A 15,939-nucleotide genomic window follows, 5' to 3' on the forward strand; every position below is an offset into this window, starting at 1 on the left:
TTCTGGAAAAACCCATGGCTCGGCTCACAAATGCAAGCAGGGTGGAGGGTACCACGGAAATGCAGTGAGCCCCCCAAAGGCCGGATTTCCTGGCGACGGACATCCCTATCTGAAGATGATTTTAGGGTCTGGGTAGGAATATATGGAAGGAGACAATCCTTCAGGTAACCTGACCCCAATCCATTTAGAACTCTGAAGGTTAATACCAGTACTTTGAACTGGCCCTGGAAACAGACTGACAACCAATGCAGATCATAAAGCCCAGGCATAATATCAACCTTTCCCTGTTAACAATCTCGCTGTCCTATTTTAGACAAGCTGAAGTTTCAATGACGGGCAACCATCCAGTCCCTGCTGTCATTCATCTTGCTGGATTGCGAGTGAATGGTGGAGATGCCTAACCTGGCAGGTACCCTTCCTGGGAAATTAGGGGACCCCTGATAGGAAAAAATGGATCTTGCGCTCCTAAACAAGCACAGGGAAAGGTGAAAGGGCAGAGAAAAATTAGAGCACCCCATGGGTCACTGGCTTTCCTTGACCCAGTCGGTTTGCAGGGTACGATCTGCTGCCTACAGTGTTACATTATTAGGTGGTGTCCTGTGGCCCTGCATGGCTTTCTTCTCAATGGTTTCAACTGCTGCTGTTTTGAACATCAGGGGTAGGCAATGTTTGGTCCTCCAGATGTTTTGGCCTACAACTCCCATCAGCCCTAGCCAGCATGCTAATGGTGGAGGATTCTGCGAATTGCAGGCCAAAACATCTGGAAGGCCATAAGTTGCCCACCCCTGGCTGACATGGATTTAGGGTTATTTCAAAGAAGCAAAACTGCAAACACATTCATTTACAAAAATGGAAAATTATGTATATGGCTGCATACTGCCCTGAAACTTTTGTTCCAGCGATTTACAAATATAATCCAACTGTCCAACCAACATTTTTGACAATCTACCATCTTCCTCTGTTTTAGGGCAAATCAAATTAGTAACCACGGCATTCATCCGTATCATTCCCTCTCTTTCTGATATTCAGGCTGTGAATGCTATTGCTTTAGGTAGCCAAAACAGCCCCAGCCCCACGCAAGACAAGAGTTATTCATCAGACTTGGGGGAACCCCAAAACTTGCAGAAATACAAACATCTTTTTGGGGATGGAAATATAAGAGGGAGGAAGCCCCCCATGAATCAGTCCAATGAGGATGGTGCATGTTCAGTGGCCACAGAAAGCAGAGTGTCTGCTGAGAGTGGGGGTGTGGGAAGGGAAAACCAGAGAGGAAAGGGAATGGAATGGAATACCCTGGGAAAGGACTGGCTGCCAGGAACCCTGAACTGGACCACTCCACATAGCAAACTTTTGTTGCAGGTCCCACTGGTCTTTAGGCCTGCCATTCTCATGATTGTCCAGTAAATGTTATTCTAGCGCAGGTGAGGAAGTGTATACATAAATATAATTTCTAACATGGGGGGGGGGGGGCATGGGATGGGCCAGGACTCACTCACCAATGGGTTGGGCCGGAATCTGTAGGCCAACATCATTCTCTTGCGGAACGCCTCATACTCATCATCCTCCTTCGTCAACTCAGCTGGACGGTCAATCCCAAACCCTGCTCCGTCCACTGCTGTCACGCCCCTGTTTCAGAAAGGGATATATGTTAACCTTCTGCATGTGTATACTAACTAGGAAGGACATTGGAAGCTGCCTTATAGTAGGTCACACGCTTTGTCCATCCAGCCCACTGTTGTCTGCTTGGATGAGAAGTGGCTCTCCAGGGTCTCTGGCTGAGAAGGGTCTTCCCCGTCCCCTGATCCTTTTTGAACTGGAGATGCTGGGAATTAAACCCGGGACCTTTTGTATGCAAAGCAGCTGCACTGCCACCAAGCTGTGGTCCTTCCACTAAAAATGAAGTGAATTACGGTCCTCATGATTCTGAATACGTCTTTTTAAAAAGGACCATGGGAAATTGCTGTACCTCATGTCAGACCCTTGGTCTGTCTAGCTCAGTATTACACAGAGTCTGGCAGCGGCTCCCCAGGGTCTCCAACAGGGGTCTCCCCGATCCCTACCTGGAGATGCTGGGGACTAAACCTGGGACCTTCTGTGGGCCAAGCAGTGAACTATGGATGCTCCTGATAAACACACGAAGCTGTCTCCTGGTGGTTCCACATGGACCCATGGCTCGACTGGGGTCCATCCAGAGAAGAGCCTTCAGTTGGTGGCCCCTTTCCTATGGAACTCCCTGCTGCTGGAGGTCAGAGAGATGCCAACACTGAGTTGTTTTCAGCACCTCCTGAAAACAACTCTTTTCCAGGAAGCATTCCTTGGTTGACCAGCCTCAGTTTTACTGGCACTGTTTTTCAAAGAATAATTTTAATATCATGTTTCATTCTTTTTATCTTTTGTTCGTTTTCTCTCTTGTTGTTCACTGCTCCAGAATCTGTTTAGATGTGGAGTGGTATACAAATGTTGTAAATAAATAAACAAACTGATCCATGTAACCCAATATCACCTACCCTAGGAGCAGGTAACATCTAGGCGTCAGGGGCGCACCCCCCAGAAAGCACCACTGGGTTCAACCCCACCCACCGCTGACATGTGGCCCCCAGCAGGTTTCCACAACGAATACAGCCCTCAACAGAAAAAGAGTTTGCCCATCCTTGATTCACATGTCCGTGTGTGCATGGGAGACACACACACGAGAGACAGACACACACACGAGAGAGAGAAAGAGAGAGAGAGAGACAGAGAGAGAGAGAGACAAGAGACAGACAAACACAAAGGAGAGAGAAAGACAGGGAGACAGACAGACAAGAGAGAGCACAAGAGAGATAGAAAAGAAGAACACAGTGATGAAGGGAAATAAAGTCACAATGTGACAGAGCAGAAAGAAGGGGGAATATGTTTTTTTTAAATTTAATAGATTTGTATACTGCTGACCATATCTAAAAATATATCTAAGTTATTAGAGAGAGAGAGAGAGAGAGGGAGGGAGGGAGAAGCACCATATGGGAAGCTTGGGAGTGGGGAAACTGAGGCCCAGTTGCAAGGGGACTCTGGGAAACAAGGAACACACACACACAGCTGTACAAAAGCTGTATCAACAAGACCAAGAGAAACACGCACTTGTTGACAGGGGCCTTGATGCCTTGACCCTCAGTCCCCAGGCCGTCACCCTCCTTCCAGCCCATTTTCATGAGCATCTGGTAGCCGATGTTTTCCACTGTCAGTTTGAACTCCTTGTATTCCGAGTAATCAGGCTCGCGGCCTTCCTGCAGGGCAAACAAAAAAAGAGGGAGGGGGGAGGAGAGAAAACAGAGAGAGGCTTAAAAAGAGTCCCATGTCCTGGGGAGCCTAGCAGGCAAGCACAGCATCGCTTGGTGCTCACTTTCTACAAAGAGGCTCATGTTGGATATCAAAGCCGCGTGAGAAGGGACAGCAATACCCAGGACCTTTTTCTGCCCAGTAAGAGAACTGTTGTTATTGGGCAGATTAAAAATATAATGCAATATATTATAATGCAGTATTTAGTAAGTTACAGTATAGCATGTATTAGAATATAGTACACAATATAGTGGAGAAAGCAAGAGAATTCCAGAAAATCGTCTATTTCTGCTTCATTGACTACGCTAAAGCCTTTGATTGTGTGGATCACAACAAACTGTGGCAAATTCTTAAAGAGATGGGAGTACCAGACCACCTTACCTGTCTCCTGAGAAACCTGTACGAGGGCCAAGAAGCAACAGTAAGAACCAGAGATGGAACAACCGATTGGTTCAAAATTGGGAAAGGCGTACGACAAGGCTGCATATTGTCACCCTGCTTATTTAACTTATATGCAGAGTACATCATGAGAAATGCCGGGTTGGATGAATCAGAGGTCGGAATTAAGATTGCCGGGAGAATTATCAACAACCTAATAAAGATATACAATTGCATATAATACATTCTATTATAGTAATCTTAATAATCCCTGATGGGTGGGGACTAGGGCATAGCCCATAAGCAGTCATAAGGGAACTGTATTCTGACACGCTCAGGGGACAGTTCTCTTCATAAAGCCCAGGACTAGGCCTGGCATTGCGAAGAGGCCTGATAAGGGAAATGGTACAAAGCAAGCTCTGCAGTTACTAACATACTAGCGGAAATTCTATTTAGCCTTGACCTGTAGGGACAGTGCAACACCAAATCCCAGACTGCCTTTTTCTGTACTTTTTCCAACTCTGCAATAGCCTTCTTGGTGGGTATAACCTGTTAGATGTTCACCTAAACTAGGGGTGCACAACCTCAAGCCCGAGGTTGCAATGCGACCCTTTCCATTTCCCCAGATATCCCCTTCCCTTCCAATGGCCCAACCCACTTTCCCCTGGCCCCATCCCCTTTCCCCCTGACCACCCATCGTTTGGTCGTTTCCCAGATTGTGCAGTTTCTTCTCCATTCTAAAAGGTTAGAAAGCCTCTCCTAAGGTTTAGTTACCAGCAGTGAGCACTTATATAAAAGAGTGCCGAACAATTGATGCTTTCGAACTGTGGTGCTGGAGAAGACTCTTACGAGTCCCCTGGACTGCAAGGAGGTCAAATCAGTCCATCCTAAAGGAAATCAACCCTGACTGCTCATTGGAAGGACAGATAATGAAGCTGAAGCTCCAATATTTTGGCCACCTAATGCGAAGAGAAAACTCCCTGGAAAAGACCCTGATGCTGGGAAAGACTGAAGGCAAAAGGAGAAGGGGACGGCAGAGGATGAGATGGCTAGATAGCATCACGGATGCAATGAATATGAACTTGAGCACGCTCCGGGAGAGAGCGCAAGACAGGAAGGCCTGGCGTGCTATGGTCCATGGGGTCACGAAGAGTCGGACACGACTGAACGACTGAACAACAACAACAACAACACAATATAGTATATAATAAAGATATACAATTGCATATAAACTAAAAGAGGCTGGAAGCTTTGGTATTTTGGCCCCACCAACCACTGGAACGCATCCCCCGAGAGCTTCTCTGACACAGGATTCGGCCCTCAGGCTGAAAGAGGCAAAGGGAGGCCCCCGGGCTCTTACTTCAAGAACGACCTGAAGTTATAAATATGATCCTCTTTCTGCACTGCAACTGCCTCAGCAAAAATCTCTGTGTGTGAGTCTGGACAGAGTGCAAAGCATTTACCTTCAACGCTTTGAAAGTCTCCATGAACTTTTCCAATTCATCCGGTGGCAGGAAGTCTCCAATGAAATGTTTCCCCCGTCCCATCTGAGTCAGCTGCTCTGCCCACTCTGATCAAGGAAAACAAAAACAGATAGGCAGGGCGATAAAAACACACAAATAAGGGAATTATTCGATTATTATTAATTCAATTTATGAGTTGCCCTGTAACCGAAGCTCTCAAGGTGGCTGACATAATAAAAAAAGAAATGCAGTAAAAACCAGTAATAAAAGCCATTACAAAAATAATTGTTTTAAAGCAGCCACAATAACTTCAAAATAATGTTAGGAGGAGAGGCAAATTTCAAAGCAGATAAAACGTGGAAAAGGACAACTTTAACATGCAGCATTAAATGTATCATTAAAAATAAAATGGGGGGGGAATATGTATGAAGCTGGCTTATGCTGAGCTCAGCACTGTGATAATAATCCATTGAGCTCAGAATTGTGCACCAGTCCTTCCCATCCTTGGGTCCCCAGATGGTGATGGACTACAATTCCCATTATCCCCAGCCAGCCAAGGGCTAGGGAGTTCTTCCAGAAATTCAGCTAATCCAGCCTTCCCCAAATCTGGTGCCCTCCAGATGTTTTGGACTTTCAAGTCCCATCAACCCCACCTGGCATGGCCAAGGGTCAGGTGTGATGGGAGTTGTGCTGCAACACAACACAACAACTCAGGGTTTTGCCCAGGCCCCTTGAGATTTCTGAGGACTCCAATTCTGAATCAGAGCTGGAACAGCTATATCAGAGAATGAGGGAGGAACCTCCCACACAGCCCCCAGAGAAACTTCCCAAGGCCTTGACAAACAGGTGGCCCAGGCCAAGTCGCTGCCTCCCCACTCCACCGTCATAACCCAAGTCTCAGAGGAGGAGGAACGGGAGCGCGACCTGAGAGACGCCAGAGTGAGATGCACGTCGAAGCGGGCGGAGTTAGAGACGGGGCTCAGATGCTCTGCCAGGAGAGCCACTCTTAGTTGGCAACGTAGGAGGGAGCCGCCCCAAAGAAGGGGTGTCACAGCTAGGCTGGTTTGACTGTCGGCAACTTCACTACCCTGTCTTCCCTAATGGAGATCCTCAGAATAGTCATTTACAGCCTGGGGCAGCTTGAGAGCTCCCTTGAATGTGCCTTGTGGAAAAGCTTGCCTTTAGAATAACCAAGCCAGAACATCTTAAACTAGGAGTCTCTGTTTCGTGGATTGTGAAGGGGGAAGACAATCAAACACGACAGATACCAGGTTGGCGAAGGCCTTTTTGAAACCCACTGATAATTTAGGGCCCTCCTGTTTGCAGCTGTATGAGCTTGCGCTGCCACGCCGCCCTGTGCTACAATGGTGCCCCTGCCTCCCAGGCAGCGCACACCCCATCCCAGAGCACCTCGTGTCTTGTCCATCTCCATGCGCCTCAGCTGGTGCTCCCAGGTGCCCAGCTCACTGTCCACCTCCTCGTCACTGTCGTAGCCGGACTGGTGCTCTTTGACCGTCTTCTCCCACATGATCTGCATCTCCTGCATGGCCTGCTTGTGCTTCATGATCATGTCATACATCTGCTGCATCTGGGCAGGTGGATAAACAGCAAGGTTAAGAGCCAAGAAGAGACTACGAATCCCAGCAGGCATCACTTCGTGATCAAGGAGACCCTGCTGGCCGTCTTAGGAATATGCCGAGATCAAAACGTCTGACTGAAAGCAGACCTCCCCGTTCAAATTGTTAAGTCCTGCCCCTGAAAGGGTGGTTTGGTTCTGGAGTGCCCCCGCACTCTGAGGAAGGCTTGGCTTCCCTATGGTGGGGACCAAAGCAGAGGAGGGGATGGGAAGGGGGGGGTCTACTCTTTCAAACATGAAGAGCAGAGACACAGGTGTTCCTGCAACGGGACTTGCCGGGGCACCTGACACACACACGATGGTCAAATCCGGTCTCGATTTACCTCTTGCTGCTCCTTCAACTGCTTCCTTTGGGCGTCCGACAGCTCTGTCACACCCACCAGCCCAACGGGCTTTCCCTTCTCATATCCAAGCCCCTTGAGGTCCTGGACTGAAGACAAGACAAATGCCGGAAGGGTTAATCCTGCCTGACCACTGCAGCATCCCTTCCTCCCCAATGCCACCCCCCCTCCCCGCAAGCCTCCCAAGTCTTGGGTCAGAGCACAGCTTTCCCCCTCTGCTGCAGCCAGCATGGAAACAGAGGCTATTCATCTTATCAGGCTAGTAAAACAAAAATAAAAATCTGCAGGCCTAGTTAACTTTCATGGCTTTATTGATGAGGCCGAGCGGCTGTATCCAAGAGATCTAAATTGATTTTCTGTTCTTCAAAAAATAAGAGATTGCCCACATTTCAACACAAGATGGTGGCTGGGAACCAGGAGCAGGGAACCGGGTACAGGTTCCTTACACGCGTGTTGGAAACAAGAGTCAGGAACCTGGTACGTCTTTACACAGAACAAGCAACTGGAGACGGGTTTTCTGTGGATGCAGATTTCCAATGCAATAAACCAAATTCCATTAAGTTGCTTACATCAAATCAGTGGAAGACAGGATAGTCCTGGATAGAAATCTGTTAACAGCAGCCAAGGGCACGATCCTATTGTGATGACTGTAGGCCTCCACACTGGGAAGCTTATAGTCATTCAATGGAGAGCGTGAGGAGTGGTAGAGGCAATCTTCATCTCCCCCCATCTCCCACTCTGCATTTTCACAAGACGGGCTTTTTTGCTCGTCTAGCTGGGGCATTTCAGGGGTGGAGGGAATGAGACTGGAGAGGCTACAGTATAGCTCATATACTGGCCTCTCCGCCCACGCAAACGCTCCCTTCTCCCCATCTCCAAGGTCGAGTTCCTGACCTCGGAGAGCAGCCAGAACAGTTCTTTCCGCACCAGCTGCGAGGGGACAGGGGAGGAGGGTCGCAGCTCCGATTCCCAGCTCTGAGGTTGGAGTGCTCTCTGCCCTTGGAGCTGGGAATCCAAAATATCCTACAGCCCCTCAGATGCTGTCTAAGGGCCACAGGATTGCTCCCCCTGGCACTGAAGCCCAGTGTGGTCTGGTGGTGAGAGTGTTGGACTGGGAGTCGGGTTCTAGTCCCCACTCAGCCGCGGAAGCTCATTGGGTGACTTTGGGCCGGTCACAGACTCTCAGCCCAACCCACCTCACAGGGCTGTTGTTGTGAGGATAAAATGGAGAGGAGGAGGATTGTGTACGCCGCTTTGGGTTCCTTAGGAGGAAAAAAGGCGGGATATAAATGTAATAAAATAAACAAACAAATAAATAATGTTTACTTGGGAGTAAGTCCTACTGATCTCAATGGCATGTACCTCTAACTAAACACACGGAGAATGCTGCAGTATCATTACTAACCCCCCCCCCCCATCTGAATGGGTTTTTGTAGGATATGGGGACGCGTTTCATCAGAAGTAAGTCCCACCAAGTTCAATGGGGTCTTAACTCCTCCGTAACACTGTTTAGGATTGCAGGCTACCTTGTATAATTAACTTTACTTGGACATACTTCTGAGTAAACACGCTTTGGATTGCTCTGCACAGGAGGAATGTATAACAGGAAAGCGGATTGTAAAGAAGTGGCAGGCATTTATCAGCTTCCAGAATGATTCACTCCAAAATGATGTGGGCGTCGCATGTTCCTTTTCAATGAACAGATGCAGTTTTAAGATTTAACCTTGCCTTTTGGGACTCTTTGAGCACTCCATTTTTATAGAACTATATTACTGATCATGTCAGTTTTCACTAGAGGAGTCGAGAAATCATTGGAAAGGAATAGTACAGTTTTTAAAAACCTGTTTAGATGAGTTTGTATGGTTATAAACCTGCTTAATAAAAGGAAAATGTGGTTTTATGTCTTCAGTGGCTAACAGGGGTAACTGTGGACAGGCAAGCTAGATAAAGCAGGATTTGGGAGACTTCAGGCATGCGGGATCAACTCTGTGTTTGTTTTTACTAGAACCCTTAGGCCCAGCAATCAGAGACAGGTGCAAAATAGTGGTCAGAGGGCAGATATGCAATTAGGATTATATGGACCAGCAGCCATTCCAGCAGGCTGTACAGAAGGAGATGACAGGGGGAAGCAGGGCCATTCTACCAGCCCTGCTGAAGGATGTAACGTTTTTCCTCTTCCCTCCCCATCCCACTTTCCTTGTATGTCGTGACTTTTTAAGATCGCAACCCTGCAGGCAGGGATGGTCTTGTTTTACTGTTTACATGTAAGCTGCTTTGGCAGCCCTTTTGGCTGAGGAGTGGGATAAAAATACTGCAAATAAATAATAAATAATTAAGGAACACTGCTCCACTGAACACATGCCTAGAATTTGTTTTCAGTCCCAGAATGGAGCCTTTTCCTGGTTTCCCCACAAACTGTCTTCATTTTAGCAGCCTAATTTAGAGGATAAAACCCTTTATGCTGCTGCTAACATTGAACAATTGGGAATTGGAAGCCTCACCTCTTCCAAATCACCTGGAGATCGACCAGGAGATTGTGATCTAACTTCTAGCCCACTCCCATATTAAAAGTTTCTAGCCCTCATGGATTTGAAAACATGCTTGAAATCACATGGGCAATGCCTACCCAGAAGCCAGAGGGGTGGCAGAATTAGATTTCTAGAGGCCATGGGTGGTGGAAGGCACTGCTCCTTGGCCCCAATGCTATCAAAATCCAAGCGAATTATGTGAGCTATACGAATTGACGTAATTTATACTGGCTGCAGAACGCTGCCTTTTCTGGACATAGAATATGCAGAGTTACAGGCCGCAGCAGCTCTCAAAGCAGCACATTCCGGGTGGTATCCACTATTAATCCTACTTAGAGGAGATGGGTTTACTCTGACTAACATTGGAGACAACCCTTTGAGAAATGTGACTTTCTGTATGACTTGGGAGAACACCAAACATAGCAATTCAACAGCAAAATTTTACGCTGGAGGACATGGACTTTATGCCATCTGAAGCTGGGCTTTCATTCTCCGAGGGGTCATCCCCGCCAGCAATTAGGTAAAACTATCCAATGGCTTGTATTGGTTTTTTTTACCTAGCACACAATGTAAATTTATCTCTAGCTTTGTTAATATAAAAACTGCCTAGCTGATCTCCTGTTTTCCACCAACCAAGGAACCTGTCTGGTTTGCTCAGAATGGAGACAGCTCTGAGTTAACAGCTGGATTTTTGTATTTTTCAACATGGAGGAAAAATCCAGTGGTCCAAGGGGCACTGAAACACCTGAAACCATCACATCACCTAGCAAAGCCCTAGCTGAATGTCTGCAAACCCCCCTCTTCCAAATCATCTTAACACTCCAGCCTGGTTTGCATGTAACAACAACCCAGAGTATGGGTTGTCATTCATTCATTTATTTATTTAATATTTATATACTGCTCCTCATCAGAAGATTTCGGAGCGGTGAACAACATGATAGAAGAATAAAACAATGGTTAAAAGAGTTAAAATGTTTTTTAATAAAGGCAAACCCCAACCAAGTGGAGTTTAACAAACCACAGCTGGTCATGCAAGAAAGGCCTCTTGAAAGAACAACATCTTCAGGAGGCGCCGGAAGGAACACAATGTTGGCGCCTGCCTGACCTCTAAAGGCAGGGAATTCCACAGGAAGGGGGCCACCACCCTGAAGGCTCTTTTCCTGGTGGACTCCAACCAGGCAACAGGTCCATGTGGAACCACCAGGAACATGCCCTCTGATGATCTCAGTGACCAGGCAGGTTGGTAAGGAAGGAGGCTGGTATCCTGGTCCCAAGTTGTTTAGGGCTTTGTACGCTAGTACTATGGACTTGAGCACGCTCTGGGAGAGAGCGCAGGACAGGAAGGCCTGGCGTGCTATGGTCCATGGGGTCATGAAGAGTCGGACACGACTGAATGACTGAACAACAACAACGCTAATACTAATACCTTAAACCTGGCCCAGTAGCAAATAGGCAGCCAGTGCAGTTCCCTCAGCAAAGGAGTTGCACAATGAAAAGGGGCAGCTCCCGACAACAGCCAAACTGCTGCATCCTGCACTAGCTCCAGCTTCCGGACCAGCCTTTAAGGGCAGCCCCACATAGATCGTGTTGCAGTAATCCAGTCTTGAGGTTGCTAATACCTGTACCACCATGGTCAAGCTATTCCTGTCCAGGAGAGGCCGTAGCTGGCGAACCAGCGGAAGCTGGTAAAAGGCACTCCGAGCTGCCGCGACCACTTGGGCCTCCAGCAACAATGATGGATCTAGGAGTACCCCCAGACTACAGACCTGATCTTTCAGAGGGAGTGCAACCCCACCCAGAACAGGCAATGAGCCTATCTCCCAGACCCGGGAACCACTCACCCACAGGGCTTCTGTCTTGCCAGGATTCAGCTTCAGTTTATTGACCCTCATCCAGCCTATCACTGAGTCTAGGCACTGATTCAGGACTTGCACAGCCTCTCCTGATTCAGGTGTCACAGGGAGAAAGAGCTGTGTGTCATCAGCATACTGATGGCACTTGGCTCCAAATCCCCTAATGACCCCGCCCAGCGACTTCATATAGATGTTAAACAACATTGGGGACAAGATGGTGCCCTGCGGCACCCCATAGCTCAATTGCCAAGGGGCCGAGGAACAGTCACCCAATGTTACTCTCTGAAATCGGCCCTGTAGGTAGGACTGGAACCACTGTAGCACGGTGCCTCCAATACCCATCCCACAGAGTCGATCCAGGAGGATACCATGGTCGATGCTATCAAAAGCCGATAAGAGATCGATGAGAATTAACAGGGTTGCACTCCCGCTGTCCCTCTCTCGATAAAGGTCATCCACCAGGGCGACCAAGGCTGATTCAGTCCTGTAACCAGGACGAAACCTAGATTGAAATAGGTCTAGATAATCAGTATCCTCCAAGAGTGCCTGCAGTTGGTCCGCCATGACCCCCTCAAGTAACTTCCCTAGAAAAGGGGTATTTGTGACTGGGCGGTAGTTGTCTAATACCGTTGGGTTCAGAGTGGGCTTCTTCCGGAGTGGCTGCACTACTGCCTCCTTAAGGACAGTAGGGACCACCCCTTCCCGTAGGGAGGCATTTATCACTCCCTGGACCCACCCAGTCATACCCCCTCAGCCAGCTTTTATTAGCCAGGAGGGACAGGGGTCAGGAGGGCACGTGGTCAGTCGCATTATTGCAAGCATCTTGTCCACATTATCAGGCCGTAACAACTGGAACTGATCCCACAAAATCGGGCAGATGGTGGCATCAGACACCTCGACTGGTACTGCACTAACATCAGCATCAGGATCGCTGCGGAGACAAGCAATTTTGTCCTCAAAGTATGATGCAAAAAGGTCACAGCGGGTCCTCGACGGGGCCAGGGCCCCATTTACTGGGGAAGATATTAACAACCGCCAGACCACCCCGAAGAGCTCCACTGGACGGCGACTTGAAGACACAATGGAAGCAGCAAAATAAACCTTCTTTGCTGCCCGCACTGCCACGCAATAGGCACGATTATGCACTCTAGAGCGTGCTCAGTCGTCTTCACTTCAAGTCTTGCACCATTTGCACTCTAGCCGACATCCAGCCTGTTTCATTGACCACAGCTCCCCAGTATACCAGGGAGCAGAACGGGCTCCACAGTGCCGGAGAGGGCACTCAGGTGTGATCAAGTCAATGGCCCTCCACATCTCACTGTTCCACATGGATCACCACTCTCTCCACTGGAAAATCCCCAAGAGCATTCAGAAATCCATTGGATTCCATCAGTCTCCTGGGGCGGGCCATCCGAATAGGTCCCCCACCCCCATGGGAGGAGAGTAATGCCGTAAGTTCAAATCTCACCAGGAAATGGTCTGACCGTGACAATGGGGTTACTTGGAGCCCCCCCAATCTTCAGACTACCCATCTCACAAGTTGGAGCAAAAACCAAATCAAGGGTGTGCCCTGCTTCATGTGTTGGTCCGATCACATACTGAGACAGCCCCATGGTTGTCATGGAGGCCATGAAGTTCTGAGCTGGAACTCCGGAGACAGCCTCAGCATGGAAGTTGAAGTCACCCAGAACCACTGTCCTGGGTTCCTCCAACACCACACTTGCAATTGCCTCCACCAGCTCTGTCAGGGAGGATGCTGGGCAGCAGGGTGGGCGGTACACCAGCAGCCTCCCCAATCTGTCTCTATGGCCCAACACCAGAGCGGTCTCCTGGTGATAGAGATGGAAGTTCTATGAACCATGGCAACTCCCCCCACCCCCCAACCTATGTTGGTGCTGCACTGAGTACTCAAGTGGGCAGAGGTGAGTCAGGATGACTCCACACACATTTAATTGTGGGTTGTCGCTGAATCATGGGTTACTGTTATGTTGTACCCTGCACTATGGTTTAACTATGGGTTGGTAACCACGAACAACCCAGGAAGAGAACCCATCATTTGTTGTTGGGTTGTGAAGTCTGGATTGTTTGTGGTTAGCAACCCATAATTAAACCATAGTGCAGAGTTCGCACATAACAACCACCTATGATTCAACAACACCCCATATTCAACCCATTCTCTGGGTTGTCATTAGGGGCAAGGTATCTGACTATGTCGACTTCCTAACTACAATACCCAGTGAGCCTTCCCTGCCCCCACTCCTATTCCCCCCCCTTTTTTGTAACATTTGCCTAATGAAAAGATCTGGGGAACTTGAACGCATGCAAATTTTTGGTGATTATTTTTAGGTGCCCTAATAAAGGTATTACATGATATGGATCTAGGAAAAAATAATAATTTATCTCTCCTCCCCCCTGCACAATGAGTGAGGCCACACGGGAAGCCATCTGCAGAAGCACAAAGGGAATGGGAGATGAAAAGATTAGGTTTCTGATGGCAGCTCCTCTCTGAGGAAGAAAAATCAACCTAAATGGCCACGAAGCAGAGGCTGCTAATGGGCAACAGCACAGCAGGGGCCTGAGAAATAGCTGTTTGGGGGTGGGAGCGGGGAGGAGAAGCGGGAAGAGCCCATCGCAGGTGTCAATGAGATAAAGCTGTTGATCTGGCTTTACGCTCTGGGAGAATTAGCTGCTCAAGACAAGGAAGGGCGGCCACAAGCGATAACATATACGCATACATACACAATGCCCCCCTCCTACAAACCCAGCAAGCGCTAACCAGACAACGGGGTGGGCGAGGGGTCCTCCGTCTGCTGTGCAAGCTCTGGGGGAGGCAAGTCCACCTTCTCCTCCTCTGGACCCCACCGGCTTTTCCGCTTCTTCTTTGCGGTAGACACCACCACCTGCTTTGCCAACGCGGCCGCGGGCGGAGATGCCGCCACTGCCGTGGAGGAAGTGGAAGGCGGTGCCCCTTCGGGAGGGGCTTTGCGTTTGGGATTAGCCTCCAGGACAGGCGGCACACCCTCGGCGTCATCATTGGCTTTCCGGTACTCCTCCAGCTTCTGCCGGTAATACTTATAGCCAGAGCTGTTGGGCTCGTAAAGAAACCTGTGTGTGGACGCAGAGAGATAGACAAAAAACACTGCCTTACCAATCATTTGCAGAACACAGTATTATCATGGATCATCATTTCTGAACCAGGGTAAGGTCTGACAGCTCAAATGCCCAGAACCAGATTGTTTATTATTATTATTATTATTTACATTTCTGTACTACCCCATAGCGAAGCTCTCTGGACAGTTTACAGAAGTTAGAACATTAAATACAATATACATAATTGTTCACAGAAGTTAGAACATTAAATACAATTTACATAAAAGCACACAGACAATAAACACAAATAACGTATAGCTAAAAACAACTCTGAACAGTCAGTCATAACTATGACACATCCAGGACAGATTAAAACTCATCATGTGTTGCCAAGAGCCTGGGAAGAGAGAGAGGTCTTAACCTGGCTCTTGAAAAGATAACAATATTGGCGCCAGGTGGACCTCATTGGGGAGCACGTTCCACAGATGGGGGGCCACCACTGAGAAGGCCCTCTCCCTCATTGCCACTTTCCAAGCTTCCCTTGGAGGAGGCCCTTAGATGCTGAACATAGTGTATGGGTAGGTTCATTTCAGGAGAGGTGTGCTGTCAGGTATTGTGGTCCCAAGCCGTGTAGGGCTTTACAGGTTAAAACCAGCACCAGAAAAACATCAAACAGATTTGTCAGACCATCAGCCTAGCCTTGGGGTCTCCAATGTGGTGGACAGGAGCACTGATGTACCTGCAGACCCTTCTCTAGGCGCCTGCCAGGCTCCTGGCCTCCTCTGTTTTATTTTTTAAGATTTATTTTTTAAGATTTCGTAGAAAAAAATACATATGGGAGGCTGGCTTGCCTCAAAGCAAATTTCTGCCTTCCAGCGTTATCTTTATTTGGGTTAAAAAGAGGGGCTTTGTTTTGGAGCTCAGACCCCACCTCTGCCCTGGACTTAAGTTCTTGGGCAACTTTGTTTCCTTTTTGTCTCACCAGCCTCCCTTCTGGGGAGCGAGCACTCTGTGACTGGCATGCCCACCATGGCGGCCATTTAATGAAGGGACAAGCCCCTGCCCCTGTGGCAGCCATTTTGTGAGAGCACCCACAAAATCTTCCCAATGTGCCCATCGACTCAAAAAAGTTACGGACCCCTGCACCCCAGCTGGCCCCCTTTACCTGAAGGACTGGTTCTCTCGGTGATTCTTCAGGGCCACGATTTCCACCACGGGGCCCCCATCTGCCACAAACCTGGCCAGCTTCTCGGCACAGTCCTTGGTCTCTTCATCCTCTGGGGGTGAAACTTTAAGCAGGCTGTCAGTACGGTGCCCCCAACTTACACACCCAAC

The 15,939-nt window shown here is 48.5% G+C and overlaps 1 protein-coding gene across 1 annotated transcript in view; it reads right to left on the reverse strand.

Annotated features, from left to right (window-relative positions):
- SUGP1 (SURP and G-patch domain containing 1) overlaps nt 1-15,939 on the reverse strand; it is a 33,846-nt gene that overhangs the window by 3,014 nt on the left and 14,893 nt on the right. Inside the window, exons 7-13 of the mRNA XM_084826071.1 lie at nt 15,770-15,893; nt 14,291-14,619; nt 7,116-7,222; nt 6,567-6,744; nt 5,157-5,263; nt 3,118-3,263; nt 1,497-1,626 (exon numbers count right to left, since the gene is read on the reverse strand). Of these exons, the coding sequence (XP_084682197.1) occupies nt 1,497-1,626; nt 3,118-3,263; nt 5,157-5,263; nt 6,567-6,744; nt 7,116-7,222; nt 14,291-14,619; nt 15,770-15,893 (1,121 nt within the window). The remainder of the gene's footprint in view (nt 1-1,496; nt 1,627-3,117; nt 3,264-5,156; nt 5,264-6,566; nt 6,745-7,115; nt 7,223-14,290; nt 14,620-15,769; nt 15,894-15,939) is intronic.

This window comes from Heloderma suspectum, chromosome Z, assembly GCF_057233095.1.
Source record: "Heloderma suspectum isolate Gila_16-S chromosome Z, 16-S_ref, whole genome shotgun sequence".
Lineage (NCBI taxonomy): Eukaryota > Metazoa > Chordata > Lepidosauria > Squamata > Helodermatidae > Heloderma > Heloderma suspectum.